The 12,894-nt window shown below is 35.5% G+C and overlaps 1 protein-coding gene across 9 annotated transcripts in view; it reads right to left on the minus strand.

Moving 5' to 3' along the window:
• Window positions 1-3,185: 3,185 nt before the first annotated feature.
• Window positions 3,186-12,894, minus strand: part of CCDC171 (coiled-coil domain containing 171) — a 155,417-nt gene continuing 145,708 nt past the window's right edge. For 5 of the 9 annotated variants that reach the window (XM_068177041.1, XM_068177033.1, XM_068177038.1 and 2 more), the window contains one exon: window positions 5,914-6,071. In XM_068177041.1, coding sequence (XP_068033142.1) covers window positions 5,929-6,071 — 143 coding nt within the window. In that variant the 3' untranslated portion in view covers window positions 5,914-5,928. Of the gene's footprint in view, window positions 4,252-5,913; window positions 6,072-12,894 lie in introns of those variants that run through there. The other 4 variants (XM_068177037.1, XM_068177042.1, XM_068177040.1 and 1 more) reach the window with 1 other exon arrangement.

The raw sequence follows: 12,894 nt of genomic DNA on the forward strand, positions 1-12,894 counted from the left end.
TGAAGCATAATCTCTTCTCACAAGAGAAGAAGCTGAGAGAGCTGTGATTCTTTTAGCTTGTAGAAGAGATGGCTCAGGGAGATCTTACCAACTTGTGTAAATACCTGTAAAGAATATGGAGCTACACTATCCTGTGTAGTGTCTAGTGACAGAACAAAAGGCAATGTTCAGCAACCTGTTGTAGCTGACTGTATTCTAAGCAGGGGTGCTGGAATAGATGATCTTCAGAGTCTTCAAGCCACAGCTCTCTTGGTTTAACTTGGTAAAGGCATTCAAGATCTTTTACAATGGAGGATACTCCCATAAATGTCTATTCAACTTGACAGTCATTGAATTCTGCTGAATTTGCAAATAGCTGTGGGAGACAGGAGCCAAAAAAACCCTTTGTACTACTAGTGTAGTAGGAAATGCTTAGAGTATGTGGAATGATAATACCGTCAGTCCAATAACCAGAATCTTTGCAAAGAAAGAGATACATAAGTGTGCACACAAACACAACTTGTACTAAGAGCTATAATACCTACTGCAGGGAAAAAATAATGTATTATACAGTCTCTTTTCAGAGATGTGTTGCTTGGTGGGTAAATAAATTAATATTAATTTTGAGACTGACAAGAAAGCAAATCATTTGTTGCACCACATTCAAAAACCACAGAGATTATTTTAGCCCCACCAAATACAGTCTTTCTTCTAAGGAAACCAGTTGTTCTGGAGGAGTGCTGAGATGAAGCTGAGATTATACAAGTGGAACTAGTCCTCTTCAAATTTCAGGCTAAAAATGAAAAGCTTTGAAAGTAAGAATCAAGGTCTAAAGCTCTGTAATTTTCAAAGCAAGGCAGAGCAGATGGTATAGAACAGGTTGGTCTTTTGAGAGCCACTGTTACTGTACTGTCTTGCCACATTCCATACAAGCATGACTTTTACGGTGTCCCCAGAAGATAGGGAAAAATACAGTTTGGTAAGCTACAAACTACATTTGTAAACTACTAACAGGGAATCTTCTACTTACTTGGAATTTATCTCAAATAACACTTTACCAAATAAAAGGAAAAGCAACTCAGAAGTATCACACTAAAGATAATCCAGTTTACTACTCTCAGCTTCTTCACAATGTAAGAAAGAGGAAATTTTGATCACAAATTGGACCTCTGACAGCCAAATAAAATACATTTCAAAGTACCTTCCAAGTGGATAGCTTTAAGAGAAATGGTATGTAACTCACAGTTAGTCAATATTTAAATAGAGTGAATGAGGTAGATGCTCTTCTTCAATGAAAACTTACAAACTAGTTCTTGTGAGAAATGATAGCTTGTTAGATCATCCTATTAACTACACTGAGTTTGCCATTGTTATGGTCCTTGTGAAATCACATAAACCCATGCCTGGAACTGTAACTGGAGGAGATACTCCTAATCTCAGTAAGATACGGATTTCAGAAAGAAATCCTTTTTCTCTCTCTACATGCACAATACCACACAGACTTGCAATGATGCAAAAGGTACAAGTAGGCTGCAAATCTTCAGCAGTTAGAGACCACATAGCAAAATATAGGCACTTTCTCAAACTATACAGCACCATGAGAATATACTTTAAAAAGTGCTTAAATGAATCAATACACAGTAGAGAGGAAAATTATCATTATATATTAAAATGATATATTATTTTATTCTTCATATTAATAGATCTTTGACATTAAATTTGGAAGAGCAGAATACAGTACTTGTGGTGCCTTTAAGAACAGCCACTGTCATGAAATAGTGGAGCCAACCCACTTGGAGCAAAATGAAAACTTCTTTCTTCAGTATTCAAGACTAAATACATAAAGAAAATTAATGTTCTTCCTCTGTCAGCTCTTACATGTAAGAGTTCTTCAGGATTTATTATTTGGCATTTTATGGCTCTGTATTATTATACACACATACATGCACAACAAGGCTGTGAGCAATGGACTGCACAATAGAGAATACCTGAACATTTGAAGCTCCCTTAGATTAAAGGCCTTCTGTTGAAAATTAACAGGCCTATTAGGAGTGCCTTGGTTTGTTCAGCCTGGCGAAGAGAAGACTGAGGGAGACCTCATTGCAGTTACAACTTCCTCAAGAGGGAAAGAGGAGGGGCAGGCATTGATGTCTTCTCTGTAGTGACAGTGACAGGACCCAAAAGAATGCCTTGAAGTTGTGTCAGGAGAGGTTTAGGTTGGATATCAAGGAAAGGATTTTCATCCAGAGGGTGGTTGGGTACTGGAACAGGCTCCCCTGGGAAGGAGTCACAGCACCAGCCTAAGAGAGTTCAAGAATCATTTGAACAGTGCTCTCAGGCACATGGTGTTACTCATGGGATTGTCCTGTGCAGCGCTAGGATTTGGACTTGATGATCGTATCCAACTCAGGATATGCTATGATTCTAGAGTACCTGAAAAGAAGGGTAGTTGGAAGATTTGTTCATTTTAAGTGATACATCATTTATGCAAATATTCTTTTCCATCCAAAATGGAATTTCAGTAGTAGTCATGAAGCTTTAAAATCAAACCCTACATTTGACATATTAGAAGAAATTACAAATTCCACAATGCATAAAATTATTTTTCTAATGTATCACTGGCCCATACTGAAAAACAATCTATTATATAGATTTTGCATTCATTTTTTTGTCAAAAACTACACAGCACATAAAAAGTTAATAGCACTAGGAAGTTCTGTGATTAATACGAAAACAAATGGTATATTAAAATTTTTCTTTTGTTCTTTATTCACAATGACGAAAATGCTAGGATTTAACCTTTAAGGGTTAAAGAGTTTAATCAATGTCAATGTCTGATCTTCTGAAGGTGATAAAGAACAGTCTGTCTAGCGATACCCAATAGAACATCACTTCGTCAAGCCACAAAGCACCCAAAAGCTTGTCAAGTAAGTTACCAGAAACCTCTTTGTGGTTAGAACTCAGCTCCTTCCTGCTTGACCTATTATTTGATATTTGACCACTTGGTTGCAAGACACTTGCTCTTTCCAGCTGAAATGTCACTGGGGCATCTTGTCAGCTCCCCGACATCTCGGCCTGACATACAATTTTACTTTTGTGTGCTACAAGGCAGAAAATGCAGGGCAATGGCCTTGCTTTAAATTCTGTCAGCATCAAAGATGGGCGTCACTCTTGGGTCCTACCAACAACAACAAAAAAGGAGTCTATTTGAAGGTCAAAACAGCCATTACTTTTTCGTCTTTCAGCTTAAACTAAATACATTACTTGCAACGCTGGTTTGGGAACTGTCCTTATAAAGTATATAAACATATCATCAGAAATCCTCTCTCCACAATTGTTCTTCTTTCTTATGAAATGCAGACTTGATAAAAGGGTGAGTTTTCAGCGCCTGCAGGGACCAGATTCAGTGGTTAACTTAACTTGTTCAAATAGGCAAGTGGTATCATGTAGCTTTACAAGGAGCAATCTGACCTTCTCACATTGACCAGCAGTGACATTATTGTGCAGGAAGAGAAGCAGTCACATCATTTCTGTTTTGCACAACCTGCTTAAAGTTTGCAACTAAATGCTTGTCTTCAGTTGAGCTGACAAGAGAAAAGAGGGGGCTCAGTGAACCATGGCAGGGCTGCCATGAAATGACAGGAATCATTGGCATACATTTCAAATAGTTCTCTCAATCCTATTAAAGTATTGCAGTCCTGCTTTAAAATAGACAAGTATGAAACAAGTTTGATAGATAGAGACTAAAATGGCTTATTGATTTTTTTTTTAAGACTGAGGAAAATTACCCAAAATGTGTCATTCTTTAACATTTAAAAATATACTACATAAAAATGAACAACTGAAATAAATAAAAGTTTAAAGAAATAACTGCTTCAGTATGCAAAACTGACAGGTGCAGAAATGTGAACATACAAATGCACATTTTCATAAAACTGTAAAATTAATGTTAAAAAGTACACACGCTGAGCTACAATTAAAAGATAGGAAAAAATTACACTTTAATTGCATAATTTTACATTAATATAATTTTTCCCTTCTAGAAGATTATTGATACTAAGAATCTGAAAATCCATTTTCCATTGTTCTTCTGGGACTGGATGTGACATCCAGACTGAAGAAACAGACTGAAGACAGAGAACTCTCTGTTTTGCATAACGCTGTAGGATGTGTCAGGTTCAGCTTGCAATGCCAAAAAGTCTAAGATAGAACTCTGGTCAGGCTGAATTTCTAGCTTGGAGCCACACTGATGTTTGAACTACCTCTTGTTACCTGGAATGATAAATAAAAAATTTAAAAAACAAAGCAAAAAGCGAATTTATATTTACTGTTAAATTTCTTTCACAAAGGGTATGTATATGAAATATTTGCAAGTGTTTGCTGAGAACCAATAGTCATATTTAATAGAAAGAAACAAAGGATATTTTCTCAGGTATTCTGCCCAAGTAGGTGTTAGAGAAAAATAACCTATTGTATTTGAAGTGCTACAAATACTTATAGAGAACTTTTACTCCCTCTTCATTACAATTACCAGATTTCTTTTTTATCAAATAAACAAACTTTTTCCAGTATCCCTGTCACTGTTACTAGGAAACACATGCCATGGTAACTATGGAATGTATTTGGGTTTTTTAAAAATATATTTTATCATCAATTTAAATCAAACACTTAATACTCTCCAAATATTAGCCTGTAAGAAAATGACCAGAAATACACACTGAATTCACATTGATGAGAACATGATTCATATTTCAATTAGTCTCAACATTCAGTCAAACAGATAATTCAACATTAAAGAACTTCCAGCACTAAAACATCAGGCATTGTACTTTGAAAGATTATGGATAATACCAGTATATCAATACTAACAATTCTTTAAAAAATTGTAAAGAAAGACATTCTGTATTCCCCTAAACAAAGAAAAGAAAACTCAATGCCATGTAGTTCTTCTGTCCTTTACCATTGCACTACATGATGAGAAATTAACAAAAATTTTATCAGGTCTTATATTATGTGAAAGCATCACATGCAAAGCATAATTATGGAATAAAAAAATTAACACACTGAATGGCCATTTCAGTATCTTTGAGGTTCAGAATACTCTCTCTTCAGTATTTAAGGAAAGTATAAATGCATATATAAACACACACACATTGAGGCATAAACCCATATCTACAGACACACAAACTAATATATATCTGGAGAGGCTGAAGGGTGTGTGTATATTCATATTTCAACAAATCAAGTCTCAATCATATGTATAAAGACACATTAGTGAAAGATTCCCCTTTCCTCTGTTACCATTGCTGAAGAAAAATCAATTGTTGCCTCTAAGACCTACTTCAACAGGTCCCTTTGATATGAACTCTTTTGATTTCCTGATTCACCACAAGCTATATTGCAGCCACTGCAAACTACTAGGTTATGTTAGACCTTCATTAAGAACTCATACAGAAGCAATTTTAGATAACAGTTTCAAGTACATAATTAAAATGAGGTAGTGCCCTGAGTTTTTCTAAATTTTAGGTCTGCCAAGGATGAGATAACCAGCAGGACTAGCAAGTAAGATCTGTAACACTAGTTTTTCAGTCCTTCTGGGCTCAACCCTCTACCAAATTAGAACCACTAAAAAGCCAATGCACAAATAAGATCTCAGTGTACCAGCAGACCTGAAATGAGATCTCAGTGAAGGCTAATACACCAATTAACAGCCTCTTTTTTGCACACTATAATCAGCTGACCACACACAAAATTCTCTCTAAAATAAGAATCATTGATTAAAACCATTACAACAGTATTGAAATACACAAATAACTTGTGATGTTCTAAAAAAACTTCCATGTGTAAAAAAGAATAAATCAATAAGCTTCAAGCTACAAATGGGTTTCACTCTGGAAACAAATATTGAGGACAAATTTAAACATATTGGTTTGTACTGCTTTCAACACCTCAATTAATCAGCATACCACAATGAATGAAAAATTTCATGCTATGATTACACTCACATATTACTCTTTTCCAAGTGGTAGTGAGGTTTTTTTTTTTTAAATATGGCATCAAAATCCCAGTAAAGAGATAAGAAATCACATTTCCTTTGAAAGTTAAAAAAAAATATGAAACTTAATGATTGGCAGCAAGTCAATAGACTATGTTACAGTAAAAACTTCACTCCTGGAGGAAAAAAAAGCTCTGGTTTAGTTGTCTAGAGCCTGTGCTGTACTTCTTACAAAGAACATAATTCTAGTCACTGAACAGAAGGGAAATCAGATTTAATAGCAATGTGATTCATATAAAAAGCAATTTTTGTTTTGATCCACTATTTTTGTATACCCTCATGATGAATAAAAAAAATAGCTAGAACCTAGATTCTATAGGTTAGAAGAAAAAATACTCAGAAATGTTATAATATTCATTTTCTGAACACATACCTTTACAGAGAAATTTTAAAGGCAGTTAGAATTTCCCTAAAAGACCTCTTTCATCATTATTGTATTTAAACACCTTTCTAAAAAATGTTTTAAATTGACAAACTCAAATGACTATGCCAGAGCTGTGGTGATAATCCATCATATAAATATGCATTTGGGTAATTTTTAAAAGAGGAATTATTTATCTGAAATAAGATGTCTGTTTGGCACCTTTATTTACCCTGTAAGCCATACATGACTCTATCTGAACTGCTGCACTTCACTAGGTAAATAGATATATAGAACACATACATCTAGCAAAAACATGCTTTCAAAATATTTATGTAATATAGTAATTGGTCATGTCCTGTGCACATGTTTCAAAGTTTGATCACCTAACTTTATAAAACATGTTTTCTTGAAAACAAAATCTGAAAAGTTACTCTATACTATGGAATACTTGCTTTCTAAACTTTAGTTAACTCAAATTTTTTATTAGACATGGACAAGATTTTCAAAACAGTTCTTCTCTATTGTTGCTCTGTGACTAACCTACAGTCAAATTTACGATCTAGTTTAAAGGTTGTCTTATGACATACAAACTGTTTTACCACAGTTAAAACTCATTTATAGGGGGTTGCTTTATTATGATCATATTGTGATGGAATATTTTGATACCATCATTTATTATATCCTTATGTTTTTATTGCAATGTCAGCCTACTGAAAAGCATCATGATGTGATCAGATGCCCATTTTGCTTTCGCATATCCATATTTGTGGAATAATATGCACCATTGGACACTTGAAATTAGAAGACTATGCATGTGTTATGACAGTGGAACAGATAATTACATAAGGAAATAAACAGTACACTTGTAACAGTTTATCTTCAATTGTAGGAGAAAAATCTACAACTGAAGCTGCAAAATTACGCAGAACAGTTTCAGCCTTCAAAATCTACACCAAGGTAATTTTACTGGAGAATTTTCACAGCTCTTCAATTTCCCTCAGCTACGTATGTTATTACAAAAAGTTCTTCCACTTCTCAGGTTTCCCACCACTAATTTTTGTCACTTCAAACTGCTTTCAAATACACAGTTTCAAAACACAGTAGCCCAAACTTCTCTACTGATTTCTTCTGACATGTAACATGCTACCTTATTAAAATATATTGTTAGAAAATCAGAATAATAAATAGTGATAATATTTTTGTGCATTAAGGCTTCTGGGTTATGCATGCAATAACAACTGGCTTCAACTGAGGTAAAAAAGCCATGAAACTGCTTAGAATCAGAAGAGACCAAATCAGAGACAAAAGGGCATGAAGATTAATACTGAATATAAATTATGACAGTACCCTACCTGTGTGATGGTGTAGGTGTAAAAACAAGTCCAGTGTTATATTTCAATGTAAATAAAACAAAATTATTTAATTACAAGGCCAAAATGTGATCTGTAATTTGCCAGAATACAGGACACTTAGGTGTGTGAGGATGCCTGTCAGTAAACAGAAATGCAGAGGGAGAAGTCACTTTAGTTTCTTCAGCATTCTAGCAACCCCTAAAATCTCTGGAAAGGCAGTAGTACAGTTTCTCAAGAGTAGGAAGAATTTTAAGTTAAGCACAGATGCAGGGAATGGTGAGGGGAAAGTGAGAAACAGTCAATATATTTCTCCACAATTGATTTCTGATACTCATTCCTCTCAGCCCAACTCCAGAACATACAGATACACAGTAATACCAGTAGACAGCAAATCAAATGGCCAATAATATTCCTTTCAGCTTCCCCCACCTATGCTATCCTTGCAGCTTGCATCATTTCACTGGTGCAATATAAATTCCAGTAAGTGTTAAAAAAAGAACCACTGTCTTTGATAACTTTTTGTAGAACTTATGTGGAAACCCTATTTCCCTATAGAGAAAGATATACATTTTCAGATCATTCACAATCTGCTGCTCAGACTGCTACTTCCAAAACTGAGTTGCCTTTTGCTGGGTAATGCCAAGGGACTTCTACTATGCTGCACGTTTTTTTTTTTTCTGTTAAAAGTAGCTCCAAGAGCCATTTCTTACTTTCTTACTTATTTAAAATATCAAATGTTACAAATGGGTATTTAAAATGGAGAGTATTACTTGTGGATGGATGTCAGTGTAATACAGTGTTACAAATTTTTGCAAAGCAGGAATTATATGACCAAAATTGGAAAGTTTCCTTCCTGTGTCAGTGATCATGCAATTCTGTATGCTGAGGCAATAGGACTAAATTGGTGATCTGACACAATGTAAGAAAATGGTAATATTTGGTATAAATTTTAATTGTCAGCACTCCTGCCTGTAATGTGCAGACAATTTGCTGTCAGAGAATAATTCAGTGGGCTGCCAGCTCATTCCATACTAAGTCAGAAAGTCAGACACACAACACACTTTGGATGCTGCTAGCCAACAATAGTAATGGCTCTTTTCATTATCAAGAATTTCCTCTTCCACTTTCAGTTTTTAAACAAATACGAGACTGTAATATAGGGAAATTACAATTTTTTTCATACTTTCCTAAAGCTCTTGCATTTAATTCATTCAGTGAAATCACACTCTGGAGGCTCAATTAAAAGCAATTAAGAGAAAGATTTCATTATATATTGCATTTTTTTTTTAGAAAGAAAATTATGTTTCATTCAAATGCATTTAAACCTGGTATGTCTGAAGAAGACACAGGATTGGATGGATTATCATGCCAGCTGAACACTTTATCTTCAATGTTTTGTTGTCTTAAAGACAAATAACTTGGTTCTGCATTGCTAATTTTGATTTTTTCTAAAAGTTTTGGCCAAATTCCACACACAGCCTATACTGTAAGCCTTTGTTCCAGACGCTTCACTGGGAACAGGGAAGTTTCCCAGTTTTAGGTCAAATTTTCTGTACGGCGCTGTTAATACCAAAACATAAGACAAACAAAGCCGTGCTTTTTTTTTTCATAGTGAAATGATGGGTCTGTTTTGATTTCAATCCAAGTTTCCAAATTCTTGAGTACTTACTACTTTTAGAGCTTTCACTACTCCAGAACTTAAGTTCTTAGTACGTTTTGCCCATGAAGCCTACCACTGTCTTTCCACTTTCTCAAGAGTGGAAGCAATTTCTGCTTATTTATTTATTTGTTTTGAATTTGGGTGGCCAACCCAAATGACTATTGCTTTACTTTGTGCTGCATGCTGCAAAAAACACTGAAAGGTACACTACACTTCTATTACGACACCACTCTATGTTTCACAGCAGTATGTAAGATCATCCCTGCCTTTAACTGATGCTTCTCTTCCTTCCAAGAAAGGCTTCCCTACTATATGACTTTTCCCCCAGCTTCTCATTGCCTTACATTGGTATGTCATTCATGGTTCCCTCTCAGCACTCCCTTTCTAGCAAGAAGGGGAGAAGGGGACTACAATCAGAGACTAAAAGAGTCACAACACTATGGTAAGGCACCATCAGCTCACAAAGTACCCCCCACCACTTGGCCTTTTCTTGTGGGAAAACAGTTAAAGTATTTTCCACTAGTTAAAGTGTCAAACTTCATATTCTCATGAGATATGTATTCAGCCATCATCCCAGTTCCTATCCAGTGTGAATGTCTGACGTAAGCCTTCAAAGTTTCATCTGAGTTGCATGTATACTGCTACTCTAGCAGAAAAAGGAAAGAAGTATATTTACATTCATTTTGCCAAACATTAGCATCTTCTGTCCAATCATTTGAATGCAGAAGTGTTAGAAGAAAACAGCTTAGAGAACAAGGGTTGACACATACAGTGTGAAATCTTAAGGTGCTTGAATGCAATGAGGGAGAAAGTGAGACAGAACCACGTTTCATCTCCCTAACTGCGCTACAGTCCACATGAACTTTGTGACAGGTCTCTGTCTCTCAGCCACACTTCACTAGCTTCTGCTGACATTCAGCTGTCAGACAGCAACCCTTTACCATGCCCCTAACATGCTCTACAGCTTCACCCAATTAACTCGCTTTCACTTGACATTGCAGCAAAAAGCTTCATAATAGGTGGTCAAGGTGCACGGTGTCTGCTTGCCCTCTAACTGCTCACGCACAGCAAAATGCTACCTTCCTTTTTGTCTGTTTGCAACGAACCGGCGCAACTACAATTTAGGCATTCTGCTACTAAATGGAACAAGGATAGTGGACCTTTGCCAGCAGTACATTTATCTCTTACCAAAAACTATCCTAGAGCTAATAATCACAGCAATTTTGGCAAAAAAGGAAATTACACTGATCCAGTGAAATACTTCAATCACTTTATACTTAACAAAAATATACTGTAACAGCAATTTTGTTTCAAGGGGAAAGAGGGGAAAAACTAAAATTTAAGTGCTACAATAGTAGCACTTAACAACACAGAGGAGGAAGGTATGCAAACAATGAAAGTATCTTTATGACTCAGCTTTCTTGCATTAAAAAATCTTTAGGTATGCAGATTAGTTTTTCCTATGCATTTCTGCCAAATACGCAATATTTTTAGGAGTATTTTTAGAAATATGGATCTATGTAGCTAATAAAATAAATTATCTATTAAAGATATGGAAATCAACATTTTAGGATTCACTTGATAGCTTGTAGAAAAATAACACCAAACACGCAACTCACCATTACTTTGCTGACAGATGCCTTGAGACTACTTCAATTTGCTCACTAGTTCTCTCAAGCGTATTTCTATATAAATATACAGAGTAGGTCAGAAAAGTCCCTTAAAAAGTCAGTATGTATGTAATAAGTACTTGATGACACTCAAGTGGTCTGTGCTGAAGAGGGTGGAAGAGTCTGGATTGAGCACTGATGTCTGGACAGTGAAATTATGAAAGCCACAATAGCAAATAGCTTCTACTGCCCTTATGGGTTTCAACTACCACAATTCCAGCAAGACAGGGCTCAAAAGACAAACTACATAGCCCTTTAAGATTCTAGTTTGCTAAATACAGCAAGCTCACGTAGGTTATGTATTCATACAGGTTATGTATTCTATTCTCTTTCCAATCATATCTACAGTGAAAAGTCTCCTTGCAGTTTTTCTTTAAAAATCTTTGATAGGGTGTTTTTTCCACTCAAGAAATTTTATTTTCACAAAAAGAAGCAGACTGTAAAAAGTAGAAGCTCAAGAGAAGTCCTAAGCGTGAAGTAAGGAAAACAACAAAGGAAATACATTGATTAAGATGTAAAGCAGACTCCTCTCATGACAGGAATTTATGGGAAGAACATAGAACCAAACTGTCTTTATGAAAGGTGGTGAAAAGCAGCAAATCATAAAGAATTGGAACTCACGTACTTCTGGAAGAGGCTGCTAATGCAGAAGTGGATAGTTTTGCAGCAATGAAGAAAATATAGTGAACACCTCAATCAGATTGCATGCAGGAAAATGGCATTACTCACAATTAAAATGAAGTGTCAGGGACATGCATGACCTTATAGTGAATAATATTACTGTAGATCTTGTAAGTGAATAAATATTATTTTGGTTCACCAGGTATTGAGATTATAATCTGGTGTTGTTTGTAATCCTGAAATGACAAGAGAAATGCTGATGTCAAGATTTGACAGCCTTTACTATCCACTACCGAGGAGGAGATCAAAGTTCACTCTTTGGAGACAATGGAACTAGGACCATAAACTGGATACAGACATGGTTTATGCAACATATCTGCACCTATTTGAAAAGCAGACTGATTGGAAACTCATATATAAAATACAAACACTTGCATTTTGACTTATACCACATGTTTAGAAGTGAACTAGTGTTACTGCCAATTTAATTTTCTCAGAATGGAGGTTTATTATTAAAACTATCAAGGTATTAGGAGAACAAAGGATTCCATCCTTTTAGCACTGGCCAGTGCATGTAGATTTTCTGGATAGCCCACTGTAGATGCGTAGGCTTCTACCTCCTTGCCAAAATCCTGATAAGGCTCCACCCCACTCCACCATGAATTAGATTATAGACAGATTCCCAAGGAAGAGGTTCCTTTGACTCCCTGTAGGTTTAGTATAGTTTTCTAAGTTTTGTTTGCTTATTCAAGGCAAGTACTTTAATGTTCATCGATCCCCAGTAAAATTTAGCTGAGGTAACTTCAGGAGGGAATTATTCCTTCTCCCACATGCAATATATGAAGCAGTGTACCTTCAACAGAGTTCCAAAGGGCAGTTTTGTAACAGTAATGGTCAGGAAAAAAAGTAGGCTTTCCAAGAATATTGCTTATGAAGTATAAGTTGATATCTGACTAGCCTAGGAAAAAAATTTAGGCTCTGTTTTAGTTGATGGCTAATACATAGGTCTTCTGTAAATTCAAGATCCAAATTACATTAACTGGGCAAGGAATCAAGCTTATCAGTTATAAACAACTTGAGTGTGGGTGAGCTAGGTTTACTGTCTCTGTTGGTTTTGGCCAAATCCATATATACAATTATATTTCAGACTGAAATTAAGTTTAAAAAATCTAATAATTACTTGAACAGTACTT

The sequence above is a fragment of the Anomalospiza imberbis genome, chromosome Z (genome assembly GCF_031753505.1).
Source record: "Anomalospiza imberbis isolate Cuckoo-Finch-1a 21T00152 chromosome Z, ASM3175350v1, whole genome shotgun sequence".
NCBI classification, from domain to species: Eukaryota; Metazoa; Chordata; class Aves; order Passeriformes; family Viduidae; genus Anomalospiza; species Anomalospiza imberbis.